At 47.1% G+C, this 16,395-nt stretch overlaps 1 protein-coding gene across 10 annotated transcripts in view; it reads left to right on the forward strand.

Annotated features, from left to right (window-relative positions):
- BANP (BTG3 associated nuclear protein) overlaps positions 1 to 16,395 on the forward strand; it is a 104,946-nt gene that overhangs the window by 37,618 nt on the left and 50,933 nt on the right. For 6 of the 10 annotated variants that reach the window (XM_072819540.1, XM_072819543.1, XM_072819546.1 and 3 more), the window contains 2 exons: positions 10,374 to 10,490; positions 12,044 to 12,219. In XM_072819540.1, coding sequence (XP_072675641.1) covers positions 10,374 to 10,490; positions 12,044 to 12,219 — 293 coding nt within the window. Of the gene's footprint in view, positions 1 to 3,194; positions 3,287 to 4,527; positions 4,686 to 10,373; positions 10,491 to 12,043; positions 12,220 to 16,395 lie in introns of those variants that run through there. The other 4 variants (XM_072819544.1, XM_072819545.1, XM_072819550.1 and 1 more) reach the window with 3 other exon arrangements.

Here is a 16,395-nt window from a genome sequence, read left to right on the forward strand (position 1 = left end):
TGCTTTTTATGTATTTTTGGATTGATTTGCTAATATGTAGTTAAGGGTTTTTGCATCTCCCTTTATATAGGGGATGTTAGTCTGTTGTTTGTTTTTCTTGAACTGTCTTTGTTGCCAGTGGTAGCGGGAGGGGTGGGAGGAGAGAGAAAGAGAGAGGATCCCAAGCAGACTCCATACCCAGTGAGGAGCCTGACATGGGGCTGGATCCTGGGACCCTGAGATCACGACCTGAACAGAAATCAGGAGTCAGACACTCAACCAACTTCACAACTCAGGTGCCCCTGAAAATGTTTCTATAGGATGTTTTATTTTTTCCTTAAATGTTTGATCCACTTTGCCAGAGATTTATGAATTCAGTTTTTTTTTTTAAATGTGGAACTTGAGTCAGTATTGTTTAATTTGTATTCTTGTGGGATTTTTTTTTTTCATCTAAATTCTGGAATTTACTAGCATAATGCTTTTCATAGTGTCATCGTGTTGTGGGTAGGTCCACAGGACATTTAGTTGCCCTGTGTCCTTGGGCTCCTCTGGTCTACGATGGTCTTATAGACTTTCCTGGTTGTTATAACTGTGAGGAGTGCTGGTCAGGTCTTTTGTAGAATGTCCCTTGATTGGGATTCATCTGGTGCTTTTCTCATGATTGGACTGGGATTGTGGGGTTTGAGAGGATGACCTCAGAGGTGATGTGCCTCTTTGATTACACCTCACTGAGGGCACATGCTGTCCCCATGACCAGCCTCTGTTGCCCTATGTCAGTGGGCTGAGGTGACAGTCTTCAGATTTCTCTGCTGTCAAGTTCCACCCACTGCCATCCCGTGCTCTTGGGAAGGACATCATGAGCTCAGCCCCAGCTTTGGTGGCAGGGTGGTGGTGGTGGTGGTGTCATGCTCTACCTCCTGGATATATTGTTGTGCTTCTGCACAGGAGATTTGTCTCTTCTTCCCCTTTTATTGATTGAACCATTTACTTATGTATATCAGTGTTGACTCAGGGATATTTATTGTATACTTTGGGTTAGAATCCAATACTCCTATATTTTGTTGCTCAGATGTACCAGCTTTGGCCATTGGGAGTGCTCTTAGGTGGCCCCTTTGTCCTTTGACATGCCCCTCCCCCATCATTTTGGGGTTTTTGTTTGTCTTGAGTACTTCCTTCCTTCCTAGTGCCATAAGATGCTCCAGGCTCAGTTTGCATGCTCCCTGTACCAGCCCTAGAGTCTGTCATTTCTTCTTTATTGGAAGATGGCATTAGAGGCCAGGGTCTGGGTGCTAGGTCTCACTGCTGTGGTCACCTCCAACCCCACGCCCTCTATGTGGTTACAGAGTACCTGCTCCACCCAGGAGTCCCTCTTGTCGTTCAGTTTTTCCCTTCCTACTTTTTTTCTTTGGTAGTCATTTCTGTAGCTCCTTGCAAGGGAGAAGAAAGAATATGCATTCCTAACCAAGGTGCTCTTCTGATCTGGGACTGTGAGCGTGCATCCAGAGGATTTTGTCACCATATAGCATGACTTCTTTGGGATTAGAACTCGACCCCTCCAGGGTCTATCTGCTCCAGAATCTTCTCTCTTAAGCTGCTAGTGGTTGAAATTTGTTGTGTTTGGCTATCCCCACTTCTCTGTTGCACTTGGTTATTTTGGGGGATTTGGTTTTTTACTGTATCTTGCTCATCTCATTAGATATTGAAAATAATTTTTTGAAGTAAATTTTTAATGCTAATTTATCCTTATCCCCAAGAATATTGTTTTGAGTCCTGTTTTTTTTATGACTTAATCTTTAACCTGCAAAGAATGGAACTAAACCCTGTAAAACAAATTTCAGTGAGTATTTCATTTGAATGCTTGGTGTATATGTTGGGGGCACGAGCTGCTCTGATATGGGATCCTCTGAATCTGTGGGATGACAGTTGCAGGTTGGCACATCCTGTTTCTAGAAGTGGAGCCTTGCTCCCGTTTACCTCCCATCCGTGAACACCTGTCTCGGGGCTCTGTTTGCTTCGTGGGGACCTGGGAATGTAGCCTGACTGCATCGTGGCTCCCAGGAATGGAACCACCCTATGTGGAAGGTAGGGGAGTAGCCCTCTTGCCTCTCTGGGGCTTAGAGACCTCAGTTACTGTGTAAGTAAGGGTTGCTCCCCTGGTGAATAGTTCAGTGTTTGTAAGGACAATGCACTGCACATGGTATGTTTTATTATGACCCAGATTCCTCTTTTTTTTTTTTTTTTTTGGCAAAATATAACTCTATTGAAAAAACTAAACAACAATATCCAACTTTATGTAAAAAGTATTTACAATATATGAGCTTTTTAAAAATATAAATTAAGTTAAATTAATTAACATAGTGTGTTATGAGTTTCTTTTTTGGGGGGGGAAGGACATCTCCTTTATTATTATTTTTTGTATATTTTTTTATTGGAGTTTGATTTGCCAACATACAGTATAACACCCAGTGCTCATTCTGTCAAGTGCCTCCCCCAGTGCCCATTACCCAGTCACCCCTTCCCCCCGCCCACCTCCCCTTCCACTACCCCTTGTTCGTTCCCAGAGTTAGGAGTCTCTCATGTTCTATCACCCTCTCTGATATTTCCCACTCACTTTCTCTCCTTTCCTCTTTAATCCTTTTCACTATTTTTTATATTCCTCGAATGAATGCAACCATATAATGTTTGTATGACCCAGGTTCCTGTGTGCCATTCAGGAGTACGTTTGTGAAAGCTGGTAAGAGATATATGTGCTTAGGGAACGTATGCATATCTGTGGAGTTTCAGAAGAATCTGCAAACCTGTTTTCTTATGAATAGAAAGTGGAATTACTTGAGATTTTTGCTAGCTCTCTTTTGTTAATTGAGATTTTTTTTTCTATAAAAAAATTTGTATTATATCAGCTTTACCCAACTGAACTTCACAAATGTTACTTTGAATTGCAAAAGGATCAGCTGTCAGCAGAGTGTGGTGCAGAGAGACTTCGGTGTAGGGGGGAGGGAGGCAGAGAAGTTTCCATATGTTTTTCCAATGTTCTAGCAGGATTCCTCCTCCCCCAGCCATGAAACACAAAGCTGGATATCAGTGTGTGAATAGAAGCCATACCTGAGCTGCCTGCCTCACACGGGTGGAGAGAGGGAGGCATGGTAAATTAGCCAGCGCTGTGAGAAGACCTTGTCAGCAAGGTCCCTGCCAGGTTCGGGTTAGTACACATGGTAACTGGGAGCACCCTGAGGGTGGGGCATTTCTTCTGGGCCGGGAGCAGGGCTCTCACTTCACTGAACTCTCATAACATTCAGAGGCACTTGCTGTGAGTATTTTAAGTTATTTAAATGTGTGTCTGGAAGGTTAGTTTCTCCTAGGATGGTCATGTTCTTAGCCCCTGCCTGCATAAGGTGAGGTTGAGGCCGAGAACACAGTTGTGGCCTTTCTTTCCTGCCTTGCGGCTGATGAAGGGTATCTGTGTCACCCCAGCCATGAAAGTTGGTTCGCTGAACATCCACGGGCATGCCTCTGTTGATGATTAATCAGACTTGCTGGCAGTTGGCTTCTTATTTCCTGGATGAACACTAGTGTGGAGTAAAAGCAGGCAGTGCCAGTGGACGTTTCCTTTGGTCATTAGGACCTGGAAGCAAGGACAGACCGCTTATGCTGCTCATATGAACCTGACTTTCCAGGGGCGCCCCATGCTGCAGGGGAGCTTAAGAGGCATTCTCCTGGGTACTCCCAGTGCACCGGAATTCTTGGGTTGGGAGGAAGTCAACCCCTTGCCCCACCATGTCTGTGGCAGACTGGCAGGTTGATGGCTGCTTGTCCCCTCTGAGCTCACAACAGCTTCAAACTCCAGTCAGCGTGCTGTTTCACTAGGATGGAGCTGGCTGCAAGCCTTAAGCTCTCTTGTCATCCATGTTGAAGGGGTTCTTGTGTTAGGACACAATGTAGATTTGGGTGTATGCATGCACACGTGTGTCTGCATGTACACATGTACATTCAGAATCCAGTTATGTGCCCCTGAAATCTGTGTGAGGAGTTAGCTAATTCAGTTAGAATTTCTATCAAGTTCTCTAAGCTTACAGAGATCTGACATGAAGCTCTTCCAAATAACTGTTGAAAACTCTGGGTTCACCTGACTTGATGTAATTTGTCGTCTTCTCTTTGCCCAAGATCTGTGTTTCTTGCTGGGCACTCTGCATGCCATATGCTGAGCTCCTCTTTTGTCGGCTGGGTTTTGTCCTGGGTGCCCCTGCCCTTCCTCCTCCCTGGGTCCCTGCCTGCATTGACCATGGTGTGGTCCTAAAGCTCTCTGTGTTAAACCAGCTTCTTTTCTATTTTTTTGTAATAAAAAGTGGAAAATACTGACTTGTGAAAAATAGTTTAAATCCAGCATTTTTCAAGAAAATATTTAGGTCTTCTGTTCTTGTGGTTTGTTAATTTTTGAATAGTCTTCAACAGAGCCCCTTGGCATATATGCAAATGGTAGTCATGTTTTATGTGAGTGATGGACAAAGGGGACAGAACCATTTGTGTTCTAAATTCTAGTACAGGTACCTCTAACATGGTCACCAAGCAGTTTCCCGAAACAGAGGAGACATTGAAGACCACGTTGTAAGTGTACCTTGGAAAATGTTAGCATGATGCCTCTGACAGCTGAAGAGGTCTTGTTTTAAATCCATCAAAATAAAATAGTTTCAACACCCAACACTGAAGGGGTAAGTGTTAGCAATGATTGACATCAGATCCTTTCTGGTCTTGGCTAACAGGTGACAAGGAGCATGACAGGCTCTATTACCCATAAGTGGGAGACCTTGGGCACATTCATACCCTTGCCAAGCTCCGGTCTCCTCAGTACAGTGAGAATAAAATAAGATGTAAGGATCACGGTCCTTGAGGTCCTGCCTATAAGCGCTTGGTGTACTTTGACCCTCAACACCCCTGTGAGGTTTAAGAGATTAATCCTGTTAAGGCTTCTTGTTCACTGAGGGTCTAATACCATCCAGGCCTCATGGTCACACTGAGTGGATTGCAGCGCCCTAGGCTGTCCTTTGGGTGTCGTTTTGTTGGGTTTCTGTCCTGGCTCTTGACTCTTGGTCTCTTTGAGCACGTGGCCCAGCATCATGAGATCGAGGAATCTAGCTAGAGGCAAGAGCCAGAGCACTGAACAGTCATGGAACTTATTGTTGAATTTATTCATGTGTCAAACATGCAGGGTTGCCTGTACTGTGCACTCACCTAAGTAGCTGGGGTACCTCCTTGAGAAACGGACAGATTGCTTGTGTGGGGGATGGCCACATGACAAGTTAAGCTGTAGGAAGTGAGCCACGTAATAAGTTAGCATTGTGGGGAAACAGCGAATGGAGTGGATTTGTGCCTCTTACACAGGGTTGAATATGTGTGTGATTTTGTTTGTTGTTTGAAACCAGGGACACCCATCAGAATCACCAGGGAAAATGGTTAAAAAACAAAAGCCTTGAGCTCTCTGGGGGTGGCCCCTGGATCCCCCAGGAAAGTCTGATGTTCGGAAAGTAGTGGGCTATGGACTGTTGCTTTGTTGGTGTTGGTTGTTAGTCTCTGGAGGATTTGAGCTCAAATCGAACTTGGCTGTGTGAGCTTGGGCAGATTATTACATTAGCCTTTCTGAGCGGTGGGCTGCCCGTCTGCACAGGGAAGGTGTAAGGCACGCTTCGAGGATTGAGTGTGTCTCTACCACCGGGATCCCTGGGGGCAGTGCTGTCCTTTGGCTGCCCCTGGGGGAGTCGCTGGAGGCCCCATACTCACTGTCCGTAGAGAGAGAGTGGTTCTTGTGACCCTTAGTCACAGGTCACTGGGCCACATCACAGAGTAGCTCTTCTGAATGATACCATTTTGATGGGTAATTAGCATATCTTAGAATTAAAACAATCAGGATAGTCTGTGAAGCTAGTCTTTCCCACTTTTCCTTAATTTTGGTTTTTATTTAATAGGAACTGAAAAAGCAAAATGGCAAACATAATTAAAGGTATAGGACATGATTTAAGATTGCTAAAGAGTGAATTGAGCACATCGTTTTTAGAAAACAAGATGAGAGATGAGTGGAAGGAATATCACAGAGAGCCTAGAACTAGGCCCACTGAGCTTTGACAAGTGCAGAGGCCAGGGAGTGGGGGAAGTGCAGCCCCTGAACACCTGGAGCCAGGGCTTGGACATCCGCAGCAGAATGAGAGAAAGGACCCTTGGTGTCATGTCACACCTGGAACAGAAATTAATTTGAAATGGAGCATAGATGTCAGTGCAAAGCTGTGAGACTTGCCGATGCAGCTGTAGGAGACTTGATACTGAATGCACTGCCCATGAAAACCGTGATGAAAATGCTGAACTTAGGCTCCTCTAGAGACCGATGAGGAAGATGAAGGAAACAGGCTACATACGGGGTGGGGGGAAGGCTTGCACACCATACACCTGACAGGGATGGATGGCTTGCTCACCTGCAGGAGAGCAGCCCAGTTAGAGAGTGGGCAGGAAATGTGAACAGATAGGTTGCCCAAGAGGAGATTTGGATGGCAAGTGAGCACATGATCATTAGTCATCAGGGAAAGGCACGTAAGTCCAAACCACACAGCGTGTGGCTCCACATCGGTCAGAATGATGAAATGAGAAATAGTAACACCACCACATGCTGGCGAGGATGTGGAGAAACTGGGTCTCTCATCCACAGCTGGTGGGAATGTAAAATGGGTCAGCTGCTCTGGAAAAGTCTGGCAGGACTTACTGTGTGGCCCAGCAGTCCCATTCCTGGGTGTTTAGCCCGGAGAATTGAAAATGTGTGTTCACAACCTCTGCATGAATGTCGTGGCAGCATTAGTTGTAATAACCCAAACCTGTAATACCCTATGTGCCCTTCTGGTGTTAAAGATTAAAAAGCCTGGGCTGCCCGTAAATAAAGCTCTGTGCGATAGGAAAGTCCTTGGCAGCAACGCCAGTGAAACTGAAGGTGGGTGCTAGCAAGATCTTGGGGATTCTGCTGAGCACAGAAGCCAGTCTTGAAGGTCATGAGATGTGTGAGTCCACATCCCTAACCTTGCCGAAGTGTAAGAACCATAGGTGAGAGCAGGTTAGCAGTTGTTGGGGGACAGGAATGAGGCTGGGAGGGTGGGTTTTTCTAAGGGGGCAGCACGAGGCTGCTCCTTGGCAGCAACACAGGTCTACCCATGGGGTCAATCCACCCAGAACCACACATGCATACAGGAGGCATGTAGAACTCATGAAATCTGAGTAAGGACTGTAGACTCATTAACCGAAGTATTCCAGGGTGAAATCCTGTTTTTGATGCTGTGCTGTATGACAGGGGTTATAGGATGCCACCCCTGGGGACATGGGACTTTATGTACTACTTTTATTATTTCTATAGTGATTTCAAAGCAGAATTGGGAGGGGATACATTCCCGTGTGTGTGATAGGAGAGGAGGGACGGCCACAGTACACCCGGTGAGGGTTTGTTACTTGGAGTTGGCTCACACGGTTGTGAGGGCAGCCAAGCATGTTTCTAGTCCAGGGCAGGAAGGGGAGAGCAGGATCAGAGGAAGGAGCCAGTTGGTGTCTCCAAGACCGGGAAAGAGAGCCTAAACTTCCCACCTCATCAGGCCAGGCTCACCTAGGATAGGACTTTTAATCACCCCTGCAGAATAATTGCTTCATAGCATGTGCAGATTAGTGCCTGATTGAATAATTGGAGAGTGTAATTCAGCCTAGGCAAAACACACTTATATTATTGTACCAGTTTTCCCATAGCAACCTTTAGATGACTATTTCATCTTATTAATGTGACATGGATGTTCCTTAATTTTTGAAAAATGAAATTTTTTTAATACAATTTGAGGTTGATATAAATGCATTTGATTAGTCAAAAGGGTGTAATTTCTGGTACATTGTAATGTTGATTTATTGCTTTCTCAGATGTTTGCATTATAGTCTAAATACCATCATCTGCTTAAAAGTACCCCACGAATGAGCTTTCCACCATTGGATTTCACCTTATTCCTTTGCTTTTTGACAGTTCATTCCCATCTCATCCCCTCCCTGTGCAATGGGAACACAAAAATTGGAGCTGAAAAATGTACTTCCTATTGCCACAGGCCCCAAGCCTTAAAAAGGTCTTTTGGATTGAGTTCTCCTGACAGTCATTAGTACACTTTTGAATAAAACAGAATATGTGTATAACTAATTCTTAATAATCCAGTGTTGTGAATGTGGTCTTGAGATGGATGGGGCTTTTGTTTTGGCTAGTTTTTGAATCCGCCGGTGATCATGACTTATCACTTAAAGTGAGACAAGGTTCAGCCCTGTTCCTGCTTCCAGTGATTTTAAGGTTTTAAATGCTGAGAAGCCTTGTTCACAGAAATAACTACGTGGGAGGAGAAGTACCTCTCAGCTCCTCAGGTTGTGTCAAAGGTCTTTGTAAGCTGCTGTCAAAAATGATTTTTGATGACCTCTGAGCTGAAAAGGCCAGTAGGTCCTCTGTCGGTTTTATTGAAAGCAGAGAACGCTAAAGCATTCACATGCTCTGGGGTGCTTCGTTGGTCGATGGAGGTGTCTCTACGGCTTTCTCACGCCCAGCCTGGTGTCCCCTGGGGTGTTGATATTCCGGATGGACAGTGCACATCTATGCATTTGCAGGGACAGGTCATTTTCTTTTAAGGTGGGAAAGGGGCTTTGGGAGAGGGAACAGAGACCAACCAGGTGCTCTTTCAAGGGGAAAACGTTGTTAGGAAGGAGTACGCAGTGTGGGAATTCGGACGATGCGCTGCTGAGAGCTGTCCATGCCCAGGAACCCCCTGGGCATCTTGGTGGACCTCTAGGGCTACCTGTTTACATTGAAGCTTGTTGCTTAAGAATGTTACTTCTTTGACCTTAATGAGAACTGTTAGGGAGAGAAGGTATATTTAGTCAAACAATTTTGCTAGATGGTGCCATGAGTAAGTTTCAGTCTGTTTCCTTTGGGACTTCTGAGACCGCTCATGTGCTGCCATCTGGGTGGAGTCCCATTAGGGGGCCCTGTAAGCCCCAGGGTGGCTCCACTTAGCTGCTCATGGAGGGAGAGAGGTGGAGAGGCACATGTGGGACCCTGGGGGACAGCAGGGTTCCTTGGAATATACATCACGAAAATACCAAATGCATGCAAACCTGTCATCTCCTGTTGTGATACGTGAGACCTGAAATCTTGAAAGCCTGCGTGTGACCACAGTACCAAGCTGAGGTCACCCAGGCCACTTGTGATGCCTGCCCTGTGGATAGGCTGCAGGGATTTGGTGGGTTACTTTCACTATCACCGAAGAACAAGTAGAATCCCTGAAAAAATACTACATTGGAATGAAATGGAGTTGATTTTGCTTTTATTTTAGAAAAACACCCCATGGTCCTGTGATGTACTTGGGCATGGAATGGCACTGTTTGTGTCTCTCATTTTGGGAGGGGGCATTTAACAGCTGTGTGGCTGTGACACAGGGCTCCATTTTCATATGTGCTTTTGGTTCTATGAAATCTTTTCCCAGAGTTGTGAAATTCAAGAATGACACCTTCTCAGGTCAGATTCCCATGCATTCCATGGGAATACCAGTCCATGCATGGTATTCCCATGCATTCCCAGTGCTCCCGGCCACCTCATGACACAGCATGCTCAAATTTCCTATGCCCATAGCACCACTGGCCAGAAGCTTAATGACTGAGCATCTCCAGGAGTACGTGCCTTGAGATAAGCTGTTGGCCACTGCTTATTTGACCATACCATGCCGCCTCTAGGAAGGCCTCTGGATGGGGGCTCTATTCCTTCACATAATCATGTTCCTTCAGAGACCCAAGGCCCTCTGTGGTTGGTGCACCCCACTAGTAGAACACGAGGTGATAAATGGTGTGGTTTTGCCTGCAGTCTTCCTGTCACATTTGCCCCTGTCCTTCCAGAGCTAACTAATGTTCTGGAATGATGTCGACAAGCATGGTGGTTATGAAAGCCTTGATTTGTCACGTAGGGGCGGAGTGAGTAACAATGTCAAGCTGTGTTTCATGCAAACACCCGACTTCAGAAACCCTACTAACTGCAGAAGACCCCGGGACCCCCGCTGCCTTCTGTATGAGGGTGTCCGTGTTCCTTTCTCCGCCCACCTGGGACTACCAGCAGCGAGGGTCGAGGGTCGGTAAACTCTCTCCTAGGAAGAAAGCAAGCAGAGGGAAAGGAGAAAGAAAGGCCCATCCCGGCCACTCCCTGCCCAGTGTCAACCGTAAATGCCGCGTGAGCCCCGCGGGGGGCCCCCCCTCCCCTAGTGCAGGTCATTGGGAGCTGACTGTATTGAATGACTCTTATGTGCTCTTCAAATGAATGTTGTTGTGTTAAGGTCTTCTTTTTTCTTTGTGATTCTTTTGTTCCGTAGCGTCGTCCCCCAGACCACAGTAATACTCAACAGTGATCGGCAGACCGCCACTGTAGCCAAGATGGACGACCCCTTGAGCAACAGGGCGCCGGATTCCCTGGAAAATATCATTAGCAAGTCAGTAGCCACCACACCAACCCCAGCACCTCTCACTGCCACTGCCACCGCGATGAGTCCCCCCGAGGACCAGTCGACGTTCCACGCGGGGCACGGCCCACGGTTCTGTGTGGTCGGGGCGGTGCCGCGTCCGCCACAGGGGGGTGACTCGGCCGGGGAGACGGCTCTGCTGCGTCCCCCCCCGACCACCACGTGTTCTCACCTGTCTGTCTAGCAGCGTGTCAGGCCAATGCACGGCCTTAGTGTGCTAAGTGATGGAGGCCCTTCAGGGTGACGATGTTTTTCCTCCCACCTTTTTCTCTTGAGACTTTGTAAATGCAACCTTGGTCAGACACGGGAGTGCACAAAAGGCATCATGCGATGATGGAGGCCACCGCGGGTGCCCCTGTGTAGGGCTCTGGGCCCAGCGTGGCCTGGTAACGTGCCCCGAGAGGGCCCCTCTGTTTGTGGCTCCCCTCTGTGTGTTCACAGAGCTCCATTTGGCCTCTTCTCTGGGTCCTGTCTGCAGATCGTTCCTCCCCCAGCTGTGTCCTGTGCCCTTTGTTGTTCTAGCCACTCCTGAGGGCCCCATAGTGCCGCGGCCTGCTGCGCTGGGGGGCGGGAGAAGGCCTGGCTAGATGCTTGGGGGCCAGGGAGCTCTTGCCAGTGGTGAGACACAGGGTCAGGCATGCCAGGGGCTGACCCCGAGCAATTAGGAGCCAGGGCAGCTTGAGCAGGCTGCTGTGAATCGAGTCCAGAAGGTGGAGCCCCCTCCCCGTGGCACAGCCAGGATAGGAAGCATGTTTTGTCTCTGTAAGCAGGGAGGTGGCATTTCTTCCACTTTCTTTGTGCCCACCAGTGCCCGCGAAGGGATGTTGTTGAGGCGGTCTTGGAAGAGCTGCGTAGCATGTCTCCAGGCAATAAATACAGATGCTTTGGGCCTTTTTTGGAGCTGGTGACTTATGTCCTGTTTTCCTGGCAGTATCTTACAGCCCCATATCAGGACCCCTTAGGGTGGTGAAACTGTCCCTTAGGAAGTTCTTGGCTGGCTTTTTAGGTCCATTTCAGTGGATTTTGTTGGTGGGAATAGTTGGGAGTGATAATGGCCATTAACAGAGTCTAGTTGCTTCTGGTAGGTCTAAGTAGGGAGTGGATTGGATCAGTGAAAAGTCTCCAGGTTCACTTTCTCTTAATCCAGTCTTTCCTTTGCATAGTCTAAAAAGTTACTCAAATGTCCACGTTTTGCAGGATCACCTCTGTGATCAGAGAGTTGCATTCTAGGCCTTGAGTCACAGTGGGTTGTGATTTTTTTTCTCTTGTGATACAAACATGATTGTAAACTTTGCAATTTCATACGGTTTCTTTCCAACCCCAGACTATTTCGTGCTGCTCAGTTGCTGTTAATCTTGGTAGGGAGAGCTGTATGGGGAGACTTGTGAGCTGCTGCTCCATGCGCAGCTTAGAGTCTCTGATAAATGAAGGTGAGAAGAACATGGCAGTGCCTCAGTGCTAGTGTCTGCTTGTTGCTCATGGCACGCTCACAACATTGGCTGGTGTTTTTGTTTCCCGCTCAGCGCGGTGCCCGGGCGACGACAGAACACCATTGTGGTGAAGGTGCCGGGTCAAGAGGACAGCCACAACGAGGACGGGGAGAGCGGGTCCGAGGCCAGCGACTCCTTTTCCAACTGTGGACAGTCAGGAAGTCAGAACATTGGCAACAACGTCACCCTCATCACCCTCAACTCAGAAGGTGCGCCCGCAAAGCTTCTTTCCTTTGCCTGAGAGGCGGTAGGTACGGCTTCCTGTCCTGTTCTGTGTGTTTGCCGCGGAGGAAAGCAAAGCGGTCAGCCTCACAGTGTTTCAACTTGATGATGGCTCACAACCAATCCATGCTTGGTAGAAACTGTACTTCAAATTTTGAATTGGGGTCTTGTCCCCGGGCTGGCAGCGTGCAGTCTGGTCTTGGTGATGTGAGGTAGCGGCTCCCAATCAGCCCGTAGTCATGCAGTCAGTAGCCACCAGGCCGACCACTGTTCCGCATCCCCTGCAAGCCCTTCTGTTTGCCCCTTTCAGCACTGTGTTCGGTAAGTTCCATGAGCTCTCTCGCACGGTATTTGTGTGACATGATTTTGCCCAGCTATAGGCTAACGTGGATGTTCTGAGCACATCTAGGGTGGGCTGGGCGAACATGTGATACTTGGTAGGTTAGGGGTGTTAGATGAATTTGTGACTTAAGATTTTTTCAACCTATGATAGGTTTCTTGGGACATAGCCCCATCCCCAGTTGAGGAAGATCTGTACATGTTTACTGTTTTTAAAAAGTGGTAGAAGAAAGTGAGAAAAACATAAAATTTCATGTCCAGAGAGCTCTGTAGAATCCTGTGGGCTTTTTCCATGTGAGCATAAACATGGTATGATTCATGGTGTGACACAGACCTCATTCATGCACGTCTAGTCAGCTTCTGGAGGCTTTCTAATGACAGGCATTGTGCTTCTATAACTAGTAGCTGGTCACTGCCTTTGACCATAGGCCTATCCACGTCTCTGTTGAAGACCAGACACAGGTGCTCAGAGGGGATTGTACAACCTTCCACGAGATGTAGAGGGAGCTGCTCTGCTGGCTGGATGTGAGCCTGGACGTGAGCCTCTTTCACCCACACCAGGGCTCCTGTCCCCCCGTCTCTCCTGCCAGGGTCTGATGTATGCTCTCGACTGGCCCTGGTCCCTGCTGCTGGCCTGATGTGCCTCTCAGAGGCTCCCTGCTGCCTGGCACCTTTGCCCTGCCTTTGTGGGCCAACCTCGGCTTCCCACATGGCTTTTCATAGCATGGGGAAGAGGGCAGATTGATGGTTTAGCGCTGTGTTACTGACTTCTAAAGCCTCTTGTTTCATTTACTAGTAAACTTGTCAGGTTTATTGGTTTTATGTCTGAGTTGTTGATTATTACCAGAAGCACAATATCGATTCCTAAAGGCAGTGATGTAGATTTACTGAGCAAAGATTTTCCTGTTAGACAGGTTACCATATCTGAAAGATTGAAGACAGTGTTTTTCTCAAAGTTTTGCTCAATTCTGACATAAATTGCTAGGATTGGGACAGCACAGCAGGAGTGAGGAGAGAATCAGGGTTTAGGGACAGCGTTTTTTAAAAACTTAGATCGAGGGCAGCCCGGGTGGCTCTGTGGTTTAGCGCCGCCTTCAGCCCAGGGGCTGATCCTGGAGACCCGGGACCGAGTCCCACGTCGGGCTCCCTGCATGGAGCCTGCTTCTCCCTCTGCCTGTGTCTCTGCCCCTCTCTCTCTCTCTCTCTTTCTCTGTTTCTCTCATGAATAAATAAATAAAATCTTAAAAAAAAAATAAAATTAAAAAATAGAAACTGAGATCGAATTTAAATACCATAAGGTTGACCATTTTAAATAAGCATCCAATTCAGTGGTTTTTAGTACATTCACATGGTTGTGCAGCCATTGCCCAGGCTAATTCCAGAACATTTCTGTCAGGAAGGAGGCCCTGCTACAGTCACTGGCCATTCTCCCTGGTATTCACCAGTCCACTCTCCATCCCCGGAATTATGTGTTGCAGGCGCTTCACACACGGGGGAGCCGTGTAGAGCACGCCATCCCTTCTGTGGCCAGGTCCTGCTCCATCATGTGGATGCACCACATTTTGTCCATCCATCTGTTCATTTGTCAGTGGACACTTGAAGTGCTTCCAGTTTTTAACTGTGATGACAATGCCTATCTAGGTAGTTTGCGAGAACATGTGTTTTTGTTCCTCTTCGTAGGCACCTGGGAGGGGAATCACTTAGTTTTTTTACACATTAAGTTTGAGGAAGACAGGGATGCCATCAATCTCAGCTAATGGAGATTTACCATCCATAGTAGAGATGGCATCTGTAACTACGTGTTCTTCCTGTCTGTGCACGTGGATTCTGGGTAGATGCCCACATAGGTCTGGCTGGCCACTCAAAGCTTCATGTTTGTTTGGTTTAAACTGCATCAGTTAGGGAGCATAGCACCCAGTAGTTCTGTGAGTTTCTCAGTGAGTATCATAAAAACAAAATATTTCAGCTTTTTATGTGTCTTACTGTGATGTGATTAATGTAAGATATATTTCATTTGGGGAAACTGCAGAATGCTGCTAAGTGAACACAGAAGAGTCCAGCTTTGAGGTTAGTAACATCTGGGAGACAAAATACAGATTTTCTTTTTTATCTGAGTCTGAGCTCTTGATGAGCTGACGCACTTTGTGGAAAGCATTGCTTTCTAGCGGACTGTGTCCATTGGGCATGATGGATGGAGAATGCCTGTTGTTAGGATTGGGGCAAGCTAGAGAAATTTCTCTGATGATGAATTTTACTTTGGGGGGATCATAATTCAGGACCATTCTGTTTGTCTCACGAGGAGAAAGCATGCTGTGTTGTGTGCATCCTGCTGACTCTGCCCTTGGAGGGTCTCCCCCAGAAGTTTGACTGCTGTGAGGAGTGCTGCCCCAGCCACCACCATGGTCAGGGTGAAAGGACATGGAGGTGGACAGGGTCCTCTTCATGTGGTTGCCGTGTATGGAAACATTGAGGAAAAAAGCTCATCCATTTGTGTCTCTTGTATGAGATTTACTGTTGACCTGTAGTGGCATCATGGGTTTAGTCCTCTGAGATAGACGAGTGTGCTGAGAGGTGGATTAGCACTTTCCCTGCCTCATCCTCCCTGAGACCTGCATGGCTCAGCCGGAGACAGTGTCAGGTCAGCTAGTTTATGTTAGGGAAGCTCTGTTCACATGCAGAGCTCTGAAGGGCCCTGGGCTTGGCGTTTGTTTGTGGAATCATTGAATTCCTGATAATGGCCCAGAGCTGCAACTAGACAGATTGTTCTTAGAACAGTATTTAAGTGGCTGCAGTTCTAAAAAACCACAGGTTTCAAAATGGTTATTTCTTAAGAATTCCAAATGGTTTACACGAATTGATGTGTGTTTTATATCAATTTGGAGCCCATTATTTACTCCAAGGCACCATATCTTTTTTTTTCTTAAGAGAGTGCAAGTGAGCATGTGGGGGGCGGCGGGGGAGAGGCAGACTGAGCGAGGATTTGAAGCAAACTCCCTGCTGAGCGAGCCAGCCTGAAGCCCAAGGTGGTACTCGACCCCAAGGTCATGACCTGAGCTGAAATCCAGAAGTGGATGCTCGACCCACTGCCACAGGTACCCCGGGCCAAATCATGTGATGCCCATGTTCCTAGCTCCTCAGAGTGAGGGAGGAGTCTAACTGCCATGGGCACCTCGCTCACCTGGGTTCTTGCTCCTCTCATCTTGTGGCTGTTTGGTCCATTTACTCCTGCCTTTGGAAAGTACTAAGTGTGAGAAAGATAAAGGGACTCTTTTATACACTTTGATGAATCTGTTTTTCCCCAAGGATATTTTTCCCCAGCACATGTAATCATAAATTAGGCCCACATTCCTTACAAACTACAAGTTCAGTAAAATCAAAAGTGTGAATTAATTGTTGATGAAAATCCCTCTGAATAACCATTTCCTTCTGCCCTTCTGTTGGGAGAGGAACGAGAGGCCTCAGTAAAGAGACAGAATGCTAGCTCTTTCTGAGGTCTGCTCAGATCCTTAGTTGCAAGTGTCGATGCAATGTGATTAGAATGTGCTAGAATTGTGGGTCAGAAATGAACATGACCTCCCATGGTGTCAATAGCTAGATTTATGTTTAAAAAGGTTAAATTTCCTAAGGTTGCCCTCAGGTAAACGTAATCCTACTGTGTGAGGTAAGAGTTATTTTCCAAGGGTACCCAGTCAGTGCTGGACCAGTTTTTTTGTTTTTTGTTTTTCTAAATCAGAGTCTAAATATTTTGGATTTCCGAATTGAAATTTGTCCCCCTTGAAAGTCAGGTTATAATGGGCTAAGGTGAAAACATTCCTGAGATGCAG

This window comes from Canis lupus, chromosome 3, assembly GCF_048164855.1.
Source record: "Canis lupus baileyi chromosome 3, mCanLup2.hap1, whole genome shotgun sequence".
Lineage (NCBI taxonomy): Eukaryota > Metazoa > Chordata > Mammalia > Carnivora > Canidae > Canis > Canis lupus.